General features: G+C 43.3%; 3 protein-coding genes across 3 annotated transcripts in view; all 3 read right to left on the bottom strand.

Moving 5' to 3' along the window:
• Nucleotides 1-2,115, bottom strand: part of LOC131890157 (uncharacterized) — a gene marked incomplete in the record, with an annotated part of 3,013 nt that extends 898 nt beyond the window's left edge. The window contains 1 exon segment of the mRNA XM_059239448.1: nucleotides 1-2,115. Within this exon segment, the coding sequence (XP_059095431.1) occupies nucleotides 1-1,056 (1,056 nt within the window).
• The window catches only part of LOC131890158 (platelet-activating factor acetylhydrolase-like), a 5,767-nt gene extending 3,327 nt beyond the window's left edge, over nucleotides 1-2,440 (bottom strand). The window contains exon 1 of the mRNA XM_059239449.1: nucleotides 2,279-2,440. The gene's annotated coding sequence lies outside the window, so the exon portion shown is untranslated. The remainder of the gene's footprint in view (nucleotides 1-2,278) is intronic.
• A 9,130-nt stretch (nucleotides 2,441-11,570) lies between these two features.
• LOC131890226 (uncharacterized) lies at nucleotides 11,571-12,882 on the bottom strand. Its single transcript, XM_059239531.1, has 4 exons — nucleotides 12,524-12,882; nucleotides 12,140-12,446; nucleotides 11,913-12,049; nucleotides 11,571-11,813 (listed from the first exon to the last, which is right to left on the bottom strand). The coding sequence occupies exons 1-4, from the start codon at nucleotides 12,712-12,714 to the stop codon at nucleotides 11,630-11,632; spliced, it is 819 nt and encodes a 272-aa protein (XP_059095514.1). The 5' UTR covers nucleotides 12,715-12,882; the 3' UTR covers nucleotides 11,571-11,629.
• Between the last annotated feature and the right edge of the window lie 1,701 nt (nucleotides 12,883-14,583).

Raw genomic sequence — 14,583 nt, 5'->3', positions numbered from 1 at the left:
AATCACTTCGTCGGACGGGTGTGACTCGGAGCCCGGGAGGCGTTTGATGGTGGTGGTGGCGTGTCCAGCTTTCTGGCTCGTCACAATCGGTAGTTGACCGGGCGACGACCTGGGTTTGACTGAATGCAGGGTGGAAGCGCGAATGTTCTCGGATGATGGGTGGGGGTGATCTTTCGGAGGCGAGGGCGGAGAAGGTAGGGCCGAGGCATAAAGTTTGTCCGGGAAATGCCAGCCGTGCGTTTGGGTGCCTACGTCGATGCAAAACTTACGTTCCTTCTTTCGCTCTTTGGATCGCTCCTCCAGCACTTTGGCTAGGATGGCGGCCGACACCTTGTCATTCTGGCTCACATCCTGAGCCCCCACATCGTCCATGATGGGCACCCGGATCTTCTTGCCTTCGACCCGCTCTTTGTTGAGCTTCTCGGCTTGCTTATCGGCGATGTAGCTTCGCACCCGGGCTTGCATATCTGAAGGCAATGAATCAACCCGCTGAGCCAGGTAACTACTGGGACGGTTTTGAAGCAAGGTCAGGGCCAGGTTCAGGTCGGACTGCAGGTCTTGATTTCGGTCGTGGAGTTGCTGAGTGGTGAGTTTAGCTTGGACTAGCTTCTGAGTTTGTGAGGCCAGATCCCGGGTCATTTGATTCTTATCCGCCTCAAACTTGTCGACAATCCGGAGCAGCTTATCCTCCAAGGTGTGATTTGTCTTTTGCAATCGCCGATGGGCCTCGAACAGCCGATCGTATTTGGCTCGCCACTCGGCTAAAGCGTCCTCCGAGGCCGCCACGGAATCTAACATGGCCAAACACGGATCGGAGGCTCCGGATAATCGAGCCGTCATGTCGTGGGCGTGGGCTTCGGGGCGGCCAACGAGCGATCCCACCATCTCGTTCACGGGGGTCCAGGTGGCACCCATCAAATGGTTCGAACTGGACGAGACGGAGGAGGCGCGCGAGGAAGCCGCCGACGAGCCCGAAGAAGACATGGAGGATGTGGAGCAAAAGGAAGACGCGTATCCGGTGGGGGCCAAAGGGCGGGCCGGGTAGGCCGTGCTCATACTTGATCGGGGGTGGAGCCCAAGCCAGGCTAATGGGGCGGGCCAATCCCACCCGCCATCTGCGGTCAACCACCACCGGCCAGTCTCAAGTCCGCCGGGACCAGGCCAGCCAATCACGGGTGCCCGACGGGCGGGGCTTAGGGTGTCCACGCCCAGCAGCTCATCTTTCTGGGAGGGGGTTAGGGGCGAGGCTTGGGGGTAGGGGCTGGAGGGTAGAGGGCCCACGTCACTGAAATCCCCAGACCAATTTAGCGGTGAGCTGCCAGACTCTCAAGTCACAATCGTCAATGTTTTTCGGGTTGGCCGGCCTGCCTGCCTGCCTGCCTGCCTGCCTTATGGGGGCAGGTTGAGGGATCAAGAGGGCGGGACGAGGCACGAGGCAGGCAGCAGCCAACCAGCCAGGAAGAGATGAAGCCATGGATCATGATGACGGTTCCCATCAGGGTCTGGGCGGTCCGGGCCCTGCCAGTTAGTCTAGTCTGGCCAAGAGCTAGCTAGCTAGCTAGCGGGTCAGTGGCTTTCTTTTTATTCACATCCACCCACCCTGGCACTCGCCCAGTCTCGCACCCAAAGCACCACCGCCCTCATCCCACGACCTCCTGATACTGAGACAGAGACACCACCCAGAACGGAAAAGCAGAAAACTACCGAGGAAAAGGCTCCATCGGCTCAATCGATCGGCGGCCTAAGAAGCATCGTCCGTGGGAATCCACCCATCCCCAGATCCCACGCTCCAAGGGCTGGCGACCCGGCCGGCCTTCGGCTGTTCGAGTTTGGACCGGCTCAAGCCACGGTCTGTCAAAGGTCCACCTGATGCTATAAGCCCAACCCTTGCCCATGGGCCGAGTGCCCCCCGTGATAGGATGTTTTGACCCACCACCAAATTTGAGCCCAACTTCCACTTTTGGTCCACTTCCCCCCAGCAAATTTACGCCTGATCCTCTTGACCATTAGTTCCAGTAGTTGTTATTATTGGGGACACCCAATCCAGCAGGCTAATCCTTTAAGACAGGGATCGGGCCCACCCGAAACTGCCATGCCAACCGAGTGGTGTGGGGCACTGGGGGATGTCATTCTGCCCCCCCCCTGGAAATGTAAACAATACCCAAACACCTGGCTCCAGAAGGCCTGAGTTGATAGGCTATGTAAAAACAAGACGAAAAAGACAAAAACGAAACACCGAAAGGAAAGAGGAACCCGTTGCGATTACTCGAATAATTACCGAAAAATGTGTCCAGGTAGGTGAAAATGTGCTTGGGTCCTAGGGTGGGTCGGCGGGACGATTCTCGCCCGGGCAGCGAAGCCAGCCATCAACAACGTCCTTATATCATAGAGCATAGACCAGTGAAAAATTATTTTCTGTGGTTTATGAATAGAGGAAGCCACTCTTAGAGAGTTCGATGAGAGCTAGCCAGGCGGACTAGTTTTCAGAGCAAATGGCTGTCAGCTGACCGGCTGTTCGGCCATAGGGTATAGTTTTTGATTGTAGAGGCGCTGCTTTCCATCAGCTAGAGTTGCACTGTCCACTGGTTACCGATTCAGCTGCAGTGAAAAACCAACAAACTCGATTTCTACTCTTCTGGGTTATTTCTTCTATGCTTATACTATTTTTGATAAGCCGGATCATGTCCCATTCAGTTTGGTTCTCCATCTGTGGGCGTGGTTAGCAGCTTAAAGACTCCATGAGAAAGGTCAGGGCAGAGAAACAAAATGAGGAACTCTAATATCTACGAAATTTTCGCATTGAAGTAGGAGAGGAAGATGACATCACGATCAAATTTTGAGAGGTCACTCGAGTTTTGAGGCTTAATCGTTTTTTCTTAAGGGTTAAAATTAGGGTCTCAGTTCTTTTATCCATGAAAGGCATGGTTCATGTGCGATAGCATTTTTATGAATTGTCACAGTTTTACTCATTAACATGCTTTAAAAATACTCTTTGGCCAAAAAAGGTCTTTCTAGACTTATTTTTTCTATTTTAAAATTTTCTTACAATAATCAATAATTTGCTACAATAATCTCTTTAAAATCTTAGAAACCTTTTTTGTTGAGTATTGGGATTTGTATCTTGGTTTTTAGCACCAGTGACCTCCCAAAATTTGCGCTGACATCATCATGCAGCCGTTACTTCAATGTCCCAATAAGGGTAACTTCCTAGGCTTGCTGGGGTACCGTATAGGGGATGTCAAGTAAAGGAAATTCAAGGAAAAATGTGGTCCAGCTCCCTGATTTTGGACATTTGGGGGAGGGAGAGCTAAGACAAACATCAACATCAACTCGCACCATTCGCCCATTGAATTTTCAATGATCAAGTGATTTTGAGTGAGTTGTATTACAAAACCTTATTAAATGAGCATGTTTGGTGTAATCAGTGAACACACAATCAAATTGGCTCAATACCACAATACTAATTACCTAGACAAGCATGTAAAATGGAATAAATGTCCAAATCCAATACATGCACAGTGCGGTTTGGCTGGTCATGTTGTCTTTGATTTTACACCATGGAATAACATCAGTTGTCCATGAACGCGTTTACTTGACTAGCCCTACTGGTAGCGCATCCGCTTTCTAATTTGCGAAATCCTGGTTCGATCCCAGGCTTGCCAAGTCCAAGCTTCTCTGTGGTATTTGATTACAGCATGAGTTGCTGCTTTAACAGCTTAAATGGGCGAACCTGCAGTCATTCCCAAGGGTGAGGTAATAATTAATGTTGGGCTGTGATGACGAAGCGGGAATATCCCTCAATTGGGACACCCATCATTCAGATGGCAGGTCGAGCGAGAGAGCTGCCATCTGACTTCGTAATAAACAAACAAAACAAAATCAAGGGTAACTTCCAAAGGCGCGATTCAAAACCACGCCCACTGGGGGAACTATGTCGCCCTCTATTGGGTACATTAGACCCCTCAATTATCATGGATCCCTAACTCAAAGGTGTATACATTCTGGGTTCTTTCTTAACAGTTTAAGATAGGGCTCTAAAATAAATGATGTATTATATTATGATGTAACGCAAGCCGATCTGCTTACAAGCTTGGATCTTGATTCTTTGTGTTCCATTCGAGCTCGAAAAGCTAAAGCTCGAAATTTGATTTCCTTACAGCTGATTTCACTGCCGACATAATTATCTCAAAGCCGTATTTTTTAAACCCAAATTACTTGCAAACTTAGGTGGAAATCAACCCTGATGAAGCTCCTTCTCTACAACTGGAAACTAATAGATACTTTTGTAAGCGCAAACTTCTCGAAAAAGCTAATTGTAAAATAATCTGACGTAACAAAATGGCTTCACTGTTTCCAGGATAGAGTAGCTGGCGAAAGAAAATTGCTTTTTTCATCTTCGCCAGTCAGGCCACTTTGAGACCAGACTTAAGAAATCTGGCATTCTGAAAAGGGAGAGATATTACGTTTCCTCTCATGGCATCAGAAAAATTCTTCATGTAATGTGGGGCTTATGAGGTGCTTACACATACCACGTATATATCTGCATAGTCTGTCTGCGCCAAGTAATGTTGGTACAAGGGAGATAAGTTGGTTGCGTTTCTAACTATGTTTTGTATGAGTTTAGTGGTTCAAGTGGTTAAGTGGTTCTCTTTATCTAATTCATTATGAATTGAGTAGGAAATAATTCGGCGTTTCATATGTTCTCAAGAGTTATAGCTGTGATCACTACAGGCATCATAATTGTTGATTTTGGCTTGGCTGGCACTTGAGGTCAAAGTTCATTACTGAGGTATTTGGCAAGCCTGGTAAGACTCCTTTCACAGGTGTTTTCGTCTTTCTTACAATTTCCTTGCTAGGAATGGGGTACGAACAGGGTGGGCAATTTTGAGAATTAGCGTGACTTTTGGACACCAAGTGGACAAAAGTGTCCAAAATGTGACTAAAAGTGTCCAAAAGTGTCCAAAGTGGACAAAAGTGGACAAAAGTGGACAAAAGTGGACAAAAGTGGACAAAAGTGGACAAAAGTGGACAAAAGTGAACAAAAGTGGGAGAATGTGTCCAAAATTAAGTACAATTGTGCAAAAGGGATTGACAAGCAAACACTTTTAAACCCTAAATCATGTTATTTCTTTACAAAAATCTAGATGTGAACCAGCAAATAGAGTCAGTAATCAATAAAATCTAAGCTTTCTTCAAACACATAAATATGAAGTAAGAACTAGCCTTTTCACTAACGTTTTTAATTTCAAGATATACACTTAACGAAATTCGTTATCTTGATACAATACGGCTTTATAAAGTCAAAACAAATATCTTATATATATTTTGAATGTTAATAAGTCAAAGCCACACTATAATCAGGGCATTTGGTGGCTGGGTAATTTTAAACAAGATAAAGAAATATAATTTAAAAAAGCTTAGGAGCTGAATATCAAATGTCCAATAATACTTCTCATATTTGTAATATACATAACATATTTATAAGAAGTGCATGAATTACACTTTTATAATACATCTAAAAACTAAGATATATGTTTTCTTTAAGAAACATTGGGAATCTCATTTCCTGACATCAAGCGCATCTTTAAAAGTTAAAAATATGCCTAACAATGTCTCAATTAACTTACTTATGGAAGAAAAAACCATAAGTATAGGAAAATATGTCATTATTAGATTTTAGCAATTCGTAAGAAATTCAATTTTAAATATTAGTACTTTTTAAGAAGAAATCCACAATGACTGATGATTTTTAAGTAAAACATTTTGCAAAAAGTTAATAATGTTGAATAAATGAAGCCAGATAACCAGAATATAATGTTTAGCTATTTCAGTTTTTGAATCCTTTGCAACAGCTGCATTCTACTAGAGGGAGACTTTGTTCCCTGCTTGCTTTCTAATCTAACGTAAGAAAAAAAGAGTTAAGAACCTGTCTTTCAAATACCTTTTTGGGTATGTTAGAGGTATATGGCAAAGGTTTTAAAGACTTATCTTGCTCTTGGAACCATCAATGAACAATTTTTGAAGTAGAGGATAGGTTTCATACAGAATATCCTTTATATTTGTAGTTTTAAAGGTTGCGTATTTTTGGACACTTTTGGACACTTTTGGACACTTTTGTCCACTTTTGTCCACCCTTATTTTTGGACACTTTTGGACACTTTTGGACAGGGGTGGACAAAAGTGGACAAAAATGAAATGCCCACCCTGACCCTGGGTACGAACGTAGTGCGTAGGAACGTGGTTTCGTGAACGCAAATTTTGAAATGCGACAGTACTAAATTATACTAGCAGTAGGTGCAACTGGGTTCAAATCGCATCTCAAAATATGCGCTCGCGAAACCATGCGGGGGTGCCCCATTGTCTGACAAGAATAGAGTTAGGCTCGACCTTCCTTCTAGTGTTTTCTAACAGTGAATTATCCATTCATCATATTGGGGCTTGTTAGGACTTTTCTGATATTCGAATCTCTATCCTTTCTCCTTGGTCATACTATCAACGGGAATGTTGAGCTTTTATAGGGTGAACCAAAATTACCTCTGCTTATTAAAATGAACACTTAATCCTTGAAACCGCTTCAAAGAAAGTGAGAAACTCAACACCTATTCATTGGTTCAAGATCTCTAACCAAGTTGGAACAAGCTGACATTTGAGAGGTGCAAGAAGAGCTAAGAAATGGGAGATGACATCATACATTGTACTTTGTTGATGTTAATGTGGAAAACATCAATTGGGATTGGTGGGCTGAACTGGTGTCGTTTCTCTGACTAGCCCTCTAATACCAACTAAAGATTCTGAAAGGAAAGATGCGTCATCTCGATGCTAGTGACATAGGCATAGCGACGGTGAAACAATGAACCCGAAAAAACTCAAGAAACAGTGTTTCTCCTTCGAACAAACCAAGCTATCAATATGATTTGCACCAATTCAGACAAACCATTCAAAATGACGAAAGTTGTCTCGATTAAATTCAAATCTCAATTGTACGTGGAATTTAACAAATTGAATGGTAGTCAAAACTATTTTCAAACAATTAAAGTCACATGAACAATCCCTCACTGCACCCACTTTGTACTTAGTGGACCGACTCTTGTCTACCCGAGACGTTATGCGCAAGAACGATCAACTCAGACACGTTCAATAAGCATTTTGTTGGCTGAAAGACCACCCCAGCATCTTGGAGAGCCTGAAAAACTTGCTTGAGAAGTTCTAAATGTGCAGGTGCGGAAGGTAAACGTTATTCTCCACCGATTGGTTGGCGGTGCTACTTTTTTAAATATCAACCTGACCTAATCAAACCTAATCTAACCTTACCTAACCTAACCCAACGTAACCTAACACGATATTGATAACCCTTAAAGTCTCTATCTAAACCTTTTAACATTTTGCCACAAATTTAGAAATAAACACCGCCAACTAATCGGTGGAGAATAACGTTTATCGGTGCGGAAGAATTGGCTATGCGAGAGTAGCGTCCGAGTACACAAATAAGAAAGACAATCTATGAGGCATACCATCCATTACACATTGGAAAGTTAGTAGGTATTCGCAAAAAGTTATAAACCTCAAATGATGTAATTACTACGGTCATTGGCATGTCCCCCCTCGGCCATTGGAATTTGATGATAGCCTCATCAAATCAACTTTAGAAATATGCCCTTCCCCAAAGAAAAACTCGAAATAGTTCAGTTAGGGAACCCATCAATAATGCGAGCAACTTGATTTTCCCCTGTTTTAATTCTGCAATTACCAGAGATGAGGGGGATAATGGAAGTAGTAGAAAACACCTGAGAATGAGTGAGGTCAATATAGGTGGATATACCGTACGTTTCAATTCAGGGACTTAACCACAATGTTAACTTTATACAAATATACAGTATTGTCCAGTCCCATCTCGGGTATCCCTCCCTGATTTGGGATCTAGTGACCTCGGTTACCCCTACAAAAAGTGGAGGAATATAACTGATATGAATGGTAAGTAGTGAGTAACACAAAGCAGGCCCTTCCCTTTCATTTTGATGTCTATTGCGAGGGAATCTCTTTATCTTGGAAAGTTTGAGAAGAAATTTTCGATCAATTGTGAGGAGGTTGATGTCAATGGGTTCTAAATCTTCCGTTACACAATTCACGTTCATTTGCCAAAAAACAGTCAAATACATGCATGTGCAAGATATTCTTGGAAGTTTAAGGGTGGACCAATAATATGCAGGGTGATTTCGTGGATCATGAATCAATTCTACTCCATCAATTGCTTCTTTTTATCGTACGTATCTTAAGGCACCATTGGAATCAAACGTGTTGAGCTCGATTGAACTAAAAAAACGCATGTGACGTTCGCAGTTCCAAAATGACGTCAGATATCGTTTTGTTTCGGCATCACTCGCTCATCTGTGGAAACATTTTTTGGCGCCGATATGTTAAGAGGCTTCAAAACTTAAAATGGTCCCAAACCATGCACTTTATAATCGATACCGTTCAACAACAATAGCGTCCAGCCTTGCATTGGATATTGATTTGACTGGATTAAATTAAATTACGTTTGAACGTCGATATCGTATTTTACAATCTTGCTTTTGATTGAAAACCACTCCTAGGTCTCCCTGATAGAATCAATGAAAATTTTTGTCGCCTCACTTTAAGCTTGGCAATAGGTGTTGCTCCACGGAAGAAGTCTTGCAGAGTTGGAGGCTTTGTGCAACCGTGCAATTTTATCTTGGAGATAATTGTGAACCGGCTCATTCATTTCCAATGTGATTTTGCAGCCCTTCGAATATTTAATCGTCTACATTATGTCAGATTTTGTTTGCTCTTATCTATGTATTTATAAGGGGCGGTATACCAAACGCCTGCCGTTACCAAGGTGACTTGGACACGTTTACCACTGCTCAGGTGCTTTCTTATTTTTTTTTGTATATATTCCTCATTTCATTTAATTGCTTGATGGTAGTGAAAAAGGATGAATGTTCGAGCAAAAACGTGGTCTGCTAATCCTTGTTCAATGATTGGAGCTCCCGATAATCCTGCTCTAATTTGGTTCACTAAATCCCCCACCAACAACGCACGCAATTATCCCATCAATAGGTCATAAAAACGTGCCCTAAAGGCGTGCCATGCGTTGGTTTTGTCATTGGTTTTTTGTCCAACAGTGTTTATTTACCCTTCCTAGATCCTGTCGAAGTCAATTCAGCCAATAAAACCGAACCAAATATAACTGAGCAGACTTCGCCATTCCCCCACGAATGTTGTGGGAATAAAATCACACAAACTGTGGGGAAAAAACTCATTAGGCACGCGAAAAGCATGAGTTCCGAGGGCTTCCACAGGTCTAGAGGATTTCAACCTCGATCCAAGTCAGCCTATGATTGACTCGTTTTTCTATCGGAAAACGCAAAAAGTGGAACGAAAATGCCCAATCTCGTGTTCCTTAATTGAGTCGATTTACGGGTACGGCTTAAAAACCCTCCGAAGGCGCGTAAAACAGTGTTTGATTTCACCGGCTTTCCATTCGGATCCGCTAAGAGAGGATTTCATCATGTGTACCGACTCTGCTCGTCGTTTGGTTAATGCTTGGTAGGCGCAGATTGCGGGAGGTAGGATGACTGAGAAGATAAAAAGGCAAAAGAAAAAGGTGGATGAAGTTGTTATCACATGCTCTTTTCGGGGGCCGGAGCTAGTGGTATATCAGACCGAGGGAGAGGGAAGCTTCTCAGAACCAGCTATGGGACCACACGGACCCTTGGGACAAATTTACTGAGCTGGTGGTCTTATGAACAAAGGTTACGAAATCGATCCAATCGGGCTCTTAACCGTTAAACTGCGTTAAACCCACACCCTGAAGTTTGTTTAGGTATTGGTGTCTCGTAAAAAGTAAAGTACGTCACAATTTATCCTAATAAGAGGATTCATGATTGTCTAGCCTAAATATTCATTTCTCTGTCTGCACTCGGCCTCTCCAATTATGCATGACTTGTCCGCATTCTCTTCTTTGTACTCGTACACGGTCTTGCCATTTAGCACAAATCTCTTTTTTTAGACCCATTTTACACTGGCTTCAAACGAGTGTTTAATAGAAAGAACCATAAAAACACGTTTCCTGTCCATGAACAATGCATTGCATAAATGCCAGTTCCAACTTACTTTTATTTCCTTGTCTTGCCTTCACTCATGAGGTCACAGTGGTCAATCACGGCCAATCATTTGACCTCGATTTCTTAAAAGTGACCCCCCCTTCCCTCCCTTTCTCTCCCCCTCCTCCCCCCCTGCACGGCAAATGAGTCCCGCGATCCAAAAGCGAGTCCATCTTGGATGCTAATGTTTAAGTGAAGATGAAGCTCTTCTGGTGTGGCTGTAGAACAACGACGTTATATAATACAGCACACAAACAGAGTAGAGGATCTAACAAATGGACTAGGGTCCAAGCAAGCCAAAAGCTCCTCTGCCTTTTCGCTTGTCTTTGTGCCACGCTGTTAAGTGGGTATTTTCTTCCCATCAAGTGAAAGAAAAAGCTTCCAGATTGTGAGGGTGCTGGTCCATCTCTTTGGTCGGGCTCGTTCCCGAGTTAATAGCCTTGACTCCCTCGCTTGGTCCCCTTGGCTCCTCTCCTTACAGTGCAGTATAGTACAGTGTATGCGGTACGTAGTGCAGTGCAGTAATACTGCATAGATGTACGTAGGGTAGAAGTCTGCTTGGATCTCGCTCAATTCTTCTACGCGCAAGCTTGACAATCGTCATTAGGATCGTTCATCATATGAAAAGATCACTTGCAAAAAGGATCCATTTCTTCCTCTCTTTCTCTTGCCTCTTCCTTCTTCCTCAGCGTCAAATCTAATGGCATTCTACCATGGATATCTCGTTGTGAAATATGATGCGTAACGATAGAAAAATGTGCCCATTCAAATGAAAATATAGTTTGGGAGGTACATGGGTTCAAGTTTGATACGTGGTACCATGCCTGCATTAATATTGGTTCACATATATCAAGGGCTAGCTAATCAGCTGGAGTTCTAGGAATCCAAATTTCCCACTGGCATGAACAACTCTCTTGCGAAAATAGTATCATTTGTTCCACATTGATATTAGAGCGGGAAGGCTTAATGATGATCTCTTGCATTGGACAATTAATTCTACTCAGCAATCCGTCCAAATAGCTCTTTGGGAGTACCAAACGCGTAATCTCTCATCGGACGGTTCGCCATGGTATTATCGACCAGTTGGAAATAAAGTGTGAAGCACAATCATCTTTAAATAGAATTTTTTAAAAAAATCACTTGCTCCGTCTTCCCCATGTCGCCGACATCTAATGATGAAAACAAACTTAGCCATCCAGGAAACTTTCGCGTAGAAAAAAGTGAATTAGATACTGCCTACACAAAGCTATCTGAAATCCTTCATGCCCCACTAACTCAAATGATAAAAGTAGGAATATCGCCAAATTCACTTTGAATAGTATCTTATTTTGAATGATAGAATACACTTTTATGCTTCCTTTGTGGACTTAATATGATAACATTTTCTTTTGGCTGCACCAATTATGCTCGACTCTGTATACTAACGTGGAGAATGATACGTGCATATTACGTTTAACGATGATTTTAATGTGATTTGCTTCCCCTCATCCGACATACAAAATGGATTAAGTCTTCAATATGATTTTGATCAAGTAGATTCCAATAAAACCAGAGGCAAACGTTCCGATCAGGCTGAAAATGAGCATCAGGATACTGACAATTGATGTTGTGAGGAACCAAATGCTCAAAATAGTTTGAAGTATTCCAAAGAGAGTGCCTAACATCCCCGAGCTCGTCACGTTCCAGACGCTAAAATATAGAGCAGATCCATTATCAAAGGGTGAACTTTCCTGATCGTGAATTTCCATTATCTACGTGTACGCTCCAGTACATCGGAAGTCATCGCACCTTTCTTTACTCTCACTAAGGACCAATCCCACCAATGTGAAGCCACTGAATCCGAAATAAAAACCGTTGGAAATGAGAAGGATCATAATTTTACCCAAATGTGTCCTCTCATCGGAGTCGGAGAGAAAATCGTTAATCTAAAAGAGATGAAAGAAAACCATGTGTAAATTGTACCAACGGCTCTCCAGGGCCGTTGACTCTTTTAGCCTTTTTTTCAATTGTCCTACCACCAAAGTTAAGGAGCTGATGGCCATCAATAACATTAAGCAAGCCGTGAACTTAATGACCAATCGTTGACGAGATGTTAATGAGTACTGCTTGGATTCAATTTTGGCCAAAGTCGTCGTAAGGGCTAAGGTCATGAAGCACACTTGAAAATTGGACAATAGGAACACAATGCAAAGGAAAATCCCCTCAGTTTGAATGTACTGGTCTTCCGCATGGAGCTCCATCCCAGTTATCAGGCCCACAGTTACAGTTTGAACCAGGGCCAAAATCAGACCAGGTATGGTAAACCATAGTACTATTCTCAGGCTGAAACCAAATACGTGAAAAGGCTGGATGGGTCCACACATTGTATGGGAATTCAAATGCCAATATACACCGCCTACCCGAGTGACTGGTGGCTCAGGGTCCACATCACGGTTAGAATGATGGAGATCATGAGGCAAACGGTGGTACTTCCTATGACGATTGCGCAAGGGAGCGCGTAAAAGTTGGGCACGATTGAGTGAACTTGTAGGAATACATTCACTGAACAGACAAAGGCTGATATCACCATCAAGATCTGAGACTTGGCCATGATGGAGTAAAAGAGTCAGCCTGTTGAGCAAGTGTGAGCTGGATTGAAGTTAAGTGCTAATACATCTTTAACTGATGTTGGTATTTCTCATTGAAAGGATATGTTTTCAGTAAATAAGATGTGACTACATTTATCGCACTTCCGCTGAATCTCGAAAAAACCTACTTGGATGCATGATGACCGCTTTATAATTCACAATGACGCATTGAGTTTTTTTGCACCACGCCCCGTAATTCATAGACCTGTGCGATCGGGCTAAAGAAACAATGAATAGCTTTTGGTAATAAGAAAAGTAGCCCATCGCCTTGTCGTCTCGTCAACACAACGTCAATCAAGTCTAATAATCCCAAGGGACATATAAACAACCCATCTGACGAATGTGACAAACCCAAAGACCCCCTCCACAAAAGCCCCTAAACCTCCATGGAGGTACATAGAGGGATCCAACACGATTTGAGTCACCCTCAAAGAGAGGAGGACATTTGCTGGCTGACTAATTCTGGTCGCACAAGCTACACAAATCGGAATGGAACGTAATGGAAGAAAAGAGAGAGAAGCAAGAAAAGAGACACGACATCCCCTCCCTCCCTCCGCTCTGTTTGATCTTTCTTATCCCCACAAACATCTTGATTTCCTATTTGGGCACAAGAATTTCAATTGAATTTGTTCATGATCACCACAGCCTCACCTTAAAAAGCAGAAAGTCGTCTCGTTCACAAATTGGCATGGACATCAGCCCATAACGACCCAAGAGATACTAGTAGGTTCAACTCCTATCTCTTCTAAATGCCAAGTAACCGCTCAATCCGATAGCTGCTTTGAGTATCTTTTTTCTTGCCAAAACCGTACATAAGTCGAGAGTCGCTTTTCCATTTTGTTCACTTAAAGATCCCTTCGGGAGATGAATACACACGGGGATTCCAGAAGAGCTGCACCCGACAGGACCCGATTTGGACGAAGAAAAGGGAAAGAGAGAGAGGGAGACACAGTATTAGTATTGGGTTATAAAAGCCAAAGAGCCCCATGCAATAGAAGACCCTTCTTCCTTGCTCTTCGATCCCTTCATCCCCCATCAGTCTTGCACAAGTGGAACTACGTACAATACAATCACGAAGAAGAGACCTTTGGATGTGGGAGATCGTCTTCAGTTCTTGCCCACTTTACCAACACACGGACAAGTCACATCTTTGGAGAGGGTATGGAGTAGATCTATGGTTTGTGGAGGACCAGGATCATGTTCATCACCAGGGTCGGCTTGCTTGGATGAGTGGTTGAGTTGGAGCGAGACCTTTGAGCAGCATGGGGATCTCCAGTGTTGGACTGAGAGACCAAAGAAGGCCGGAAAAAGTGGTGATTACAAATGTGACTCATCTTTCTTGGGCTTTAGACTCGTATGAATGGCATGATCATGAAACGATCAGCTTTATCAAAATCACAAAGTCGTGGAGACAAGAAACACATCATCTGTTACTATTGGTAATTCATGCTAAGCATACATCACCTTTATGGTCGACGTCTATTACGAAGATTCGGAATCAAACTACCCTTACCCTGAGTCCGATTAAGTACAAGAACTTGACGACATTGACCCCCCCCCCCCTGAGTGCGAGTAATTGCAAACGAAAATGGTTTGGTGTTTGACGTTTCCTTGGGCCACAATAGCTATTCCCGAGATGCGAGATTTTTCTCTTTTTTTGCCCATGCTCACCGACCGTACGCCATTGAAAGGTGCTTCTCGCACACATTTTACCATGTACCCTTCTGTACGGGTAGTAGCGGTGTGGTAGTATACCGGTATATCAAATTGATTTACTCTTCGAGGCGGCATTAAGTTCCAGAATAGGTCCCATATACCCGTGCCTGTTGGGT

Source organism: Tigriopus californicus, chromosome 11 (assembly GCF_007210705.1).
Source record: "Tigriopus californicus strain San Diego chromosome 11, Tcal_SD_v2.1, whole genome shotgun sequence".
In the NCBI taxonomy this organism is placed as follows: Eukaryota; Metazoa; Arthropoda; class Copepoda; order Harpacticoida; family Harpacticidae; genus Tigriopus; species Tigriopus californicus.
Note: the sequence above shows the minus strand (reverse complement) of the source record. Positions and strands in the feature narration are given on the sequence as shown.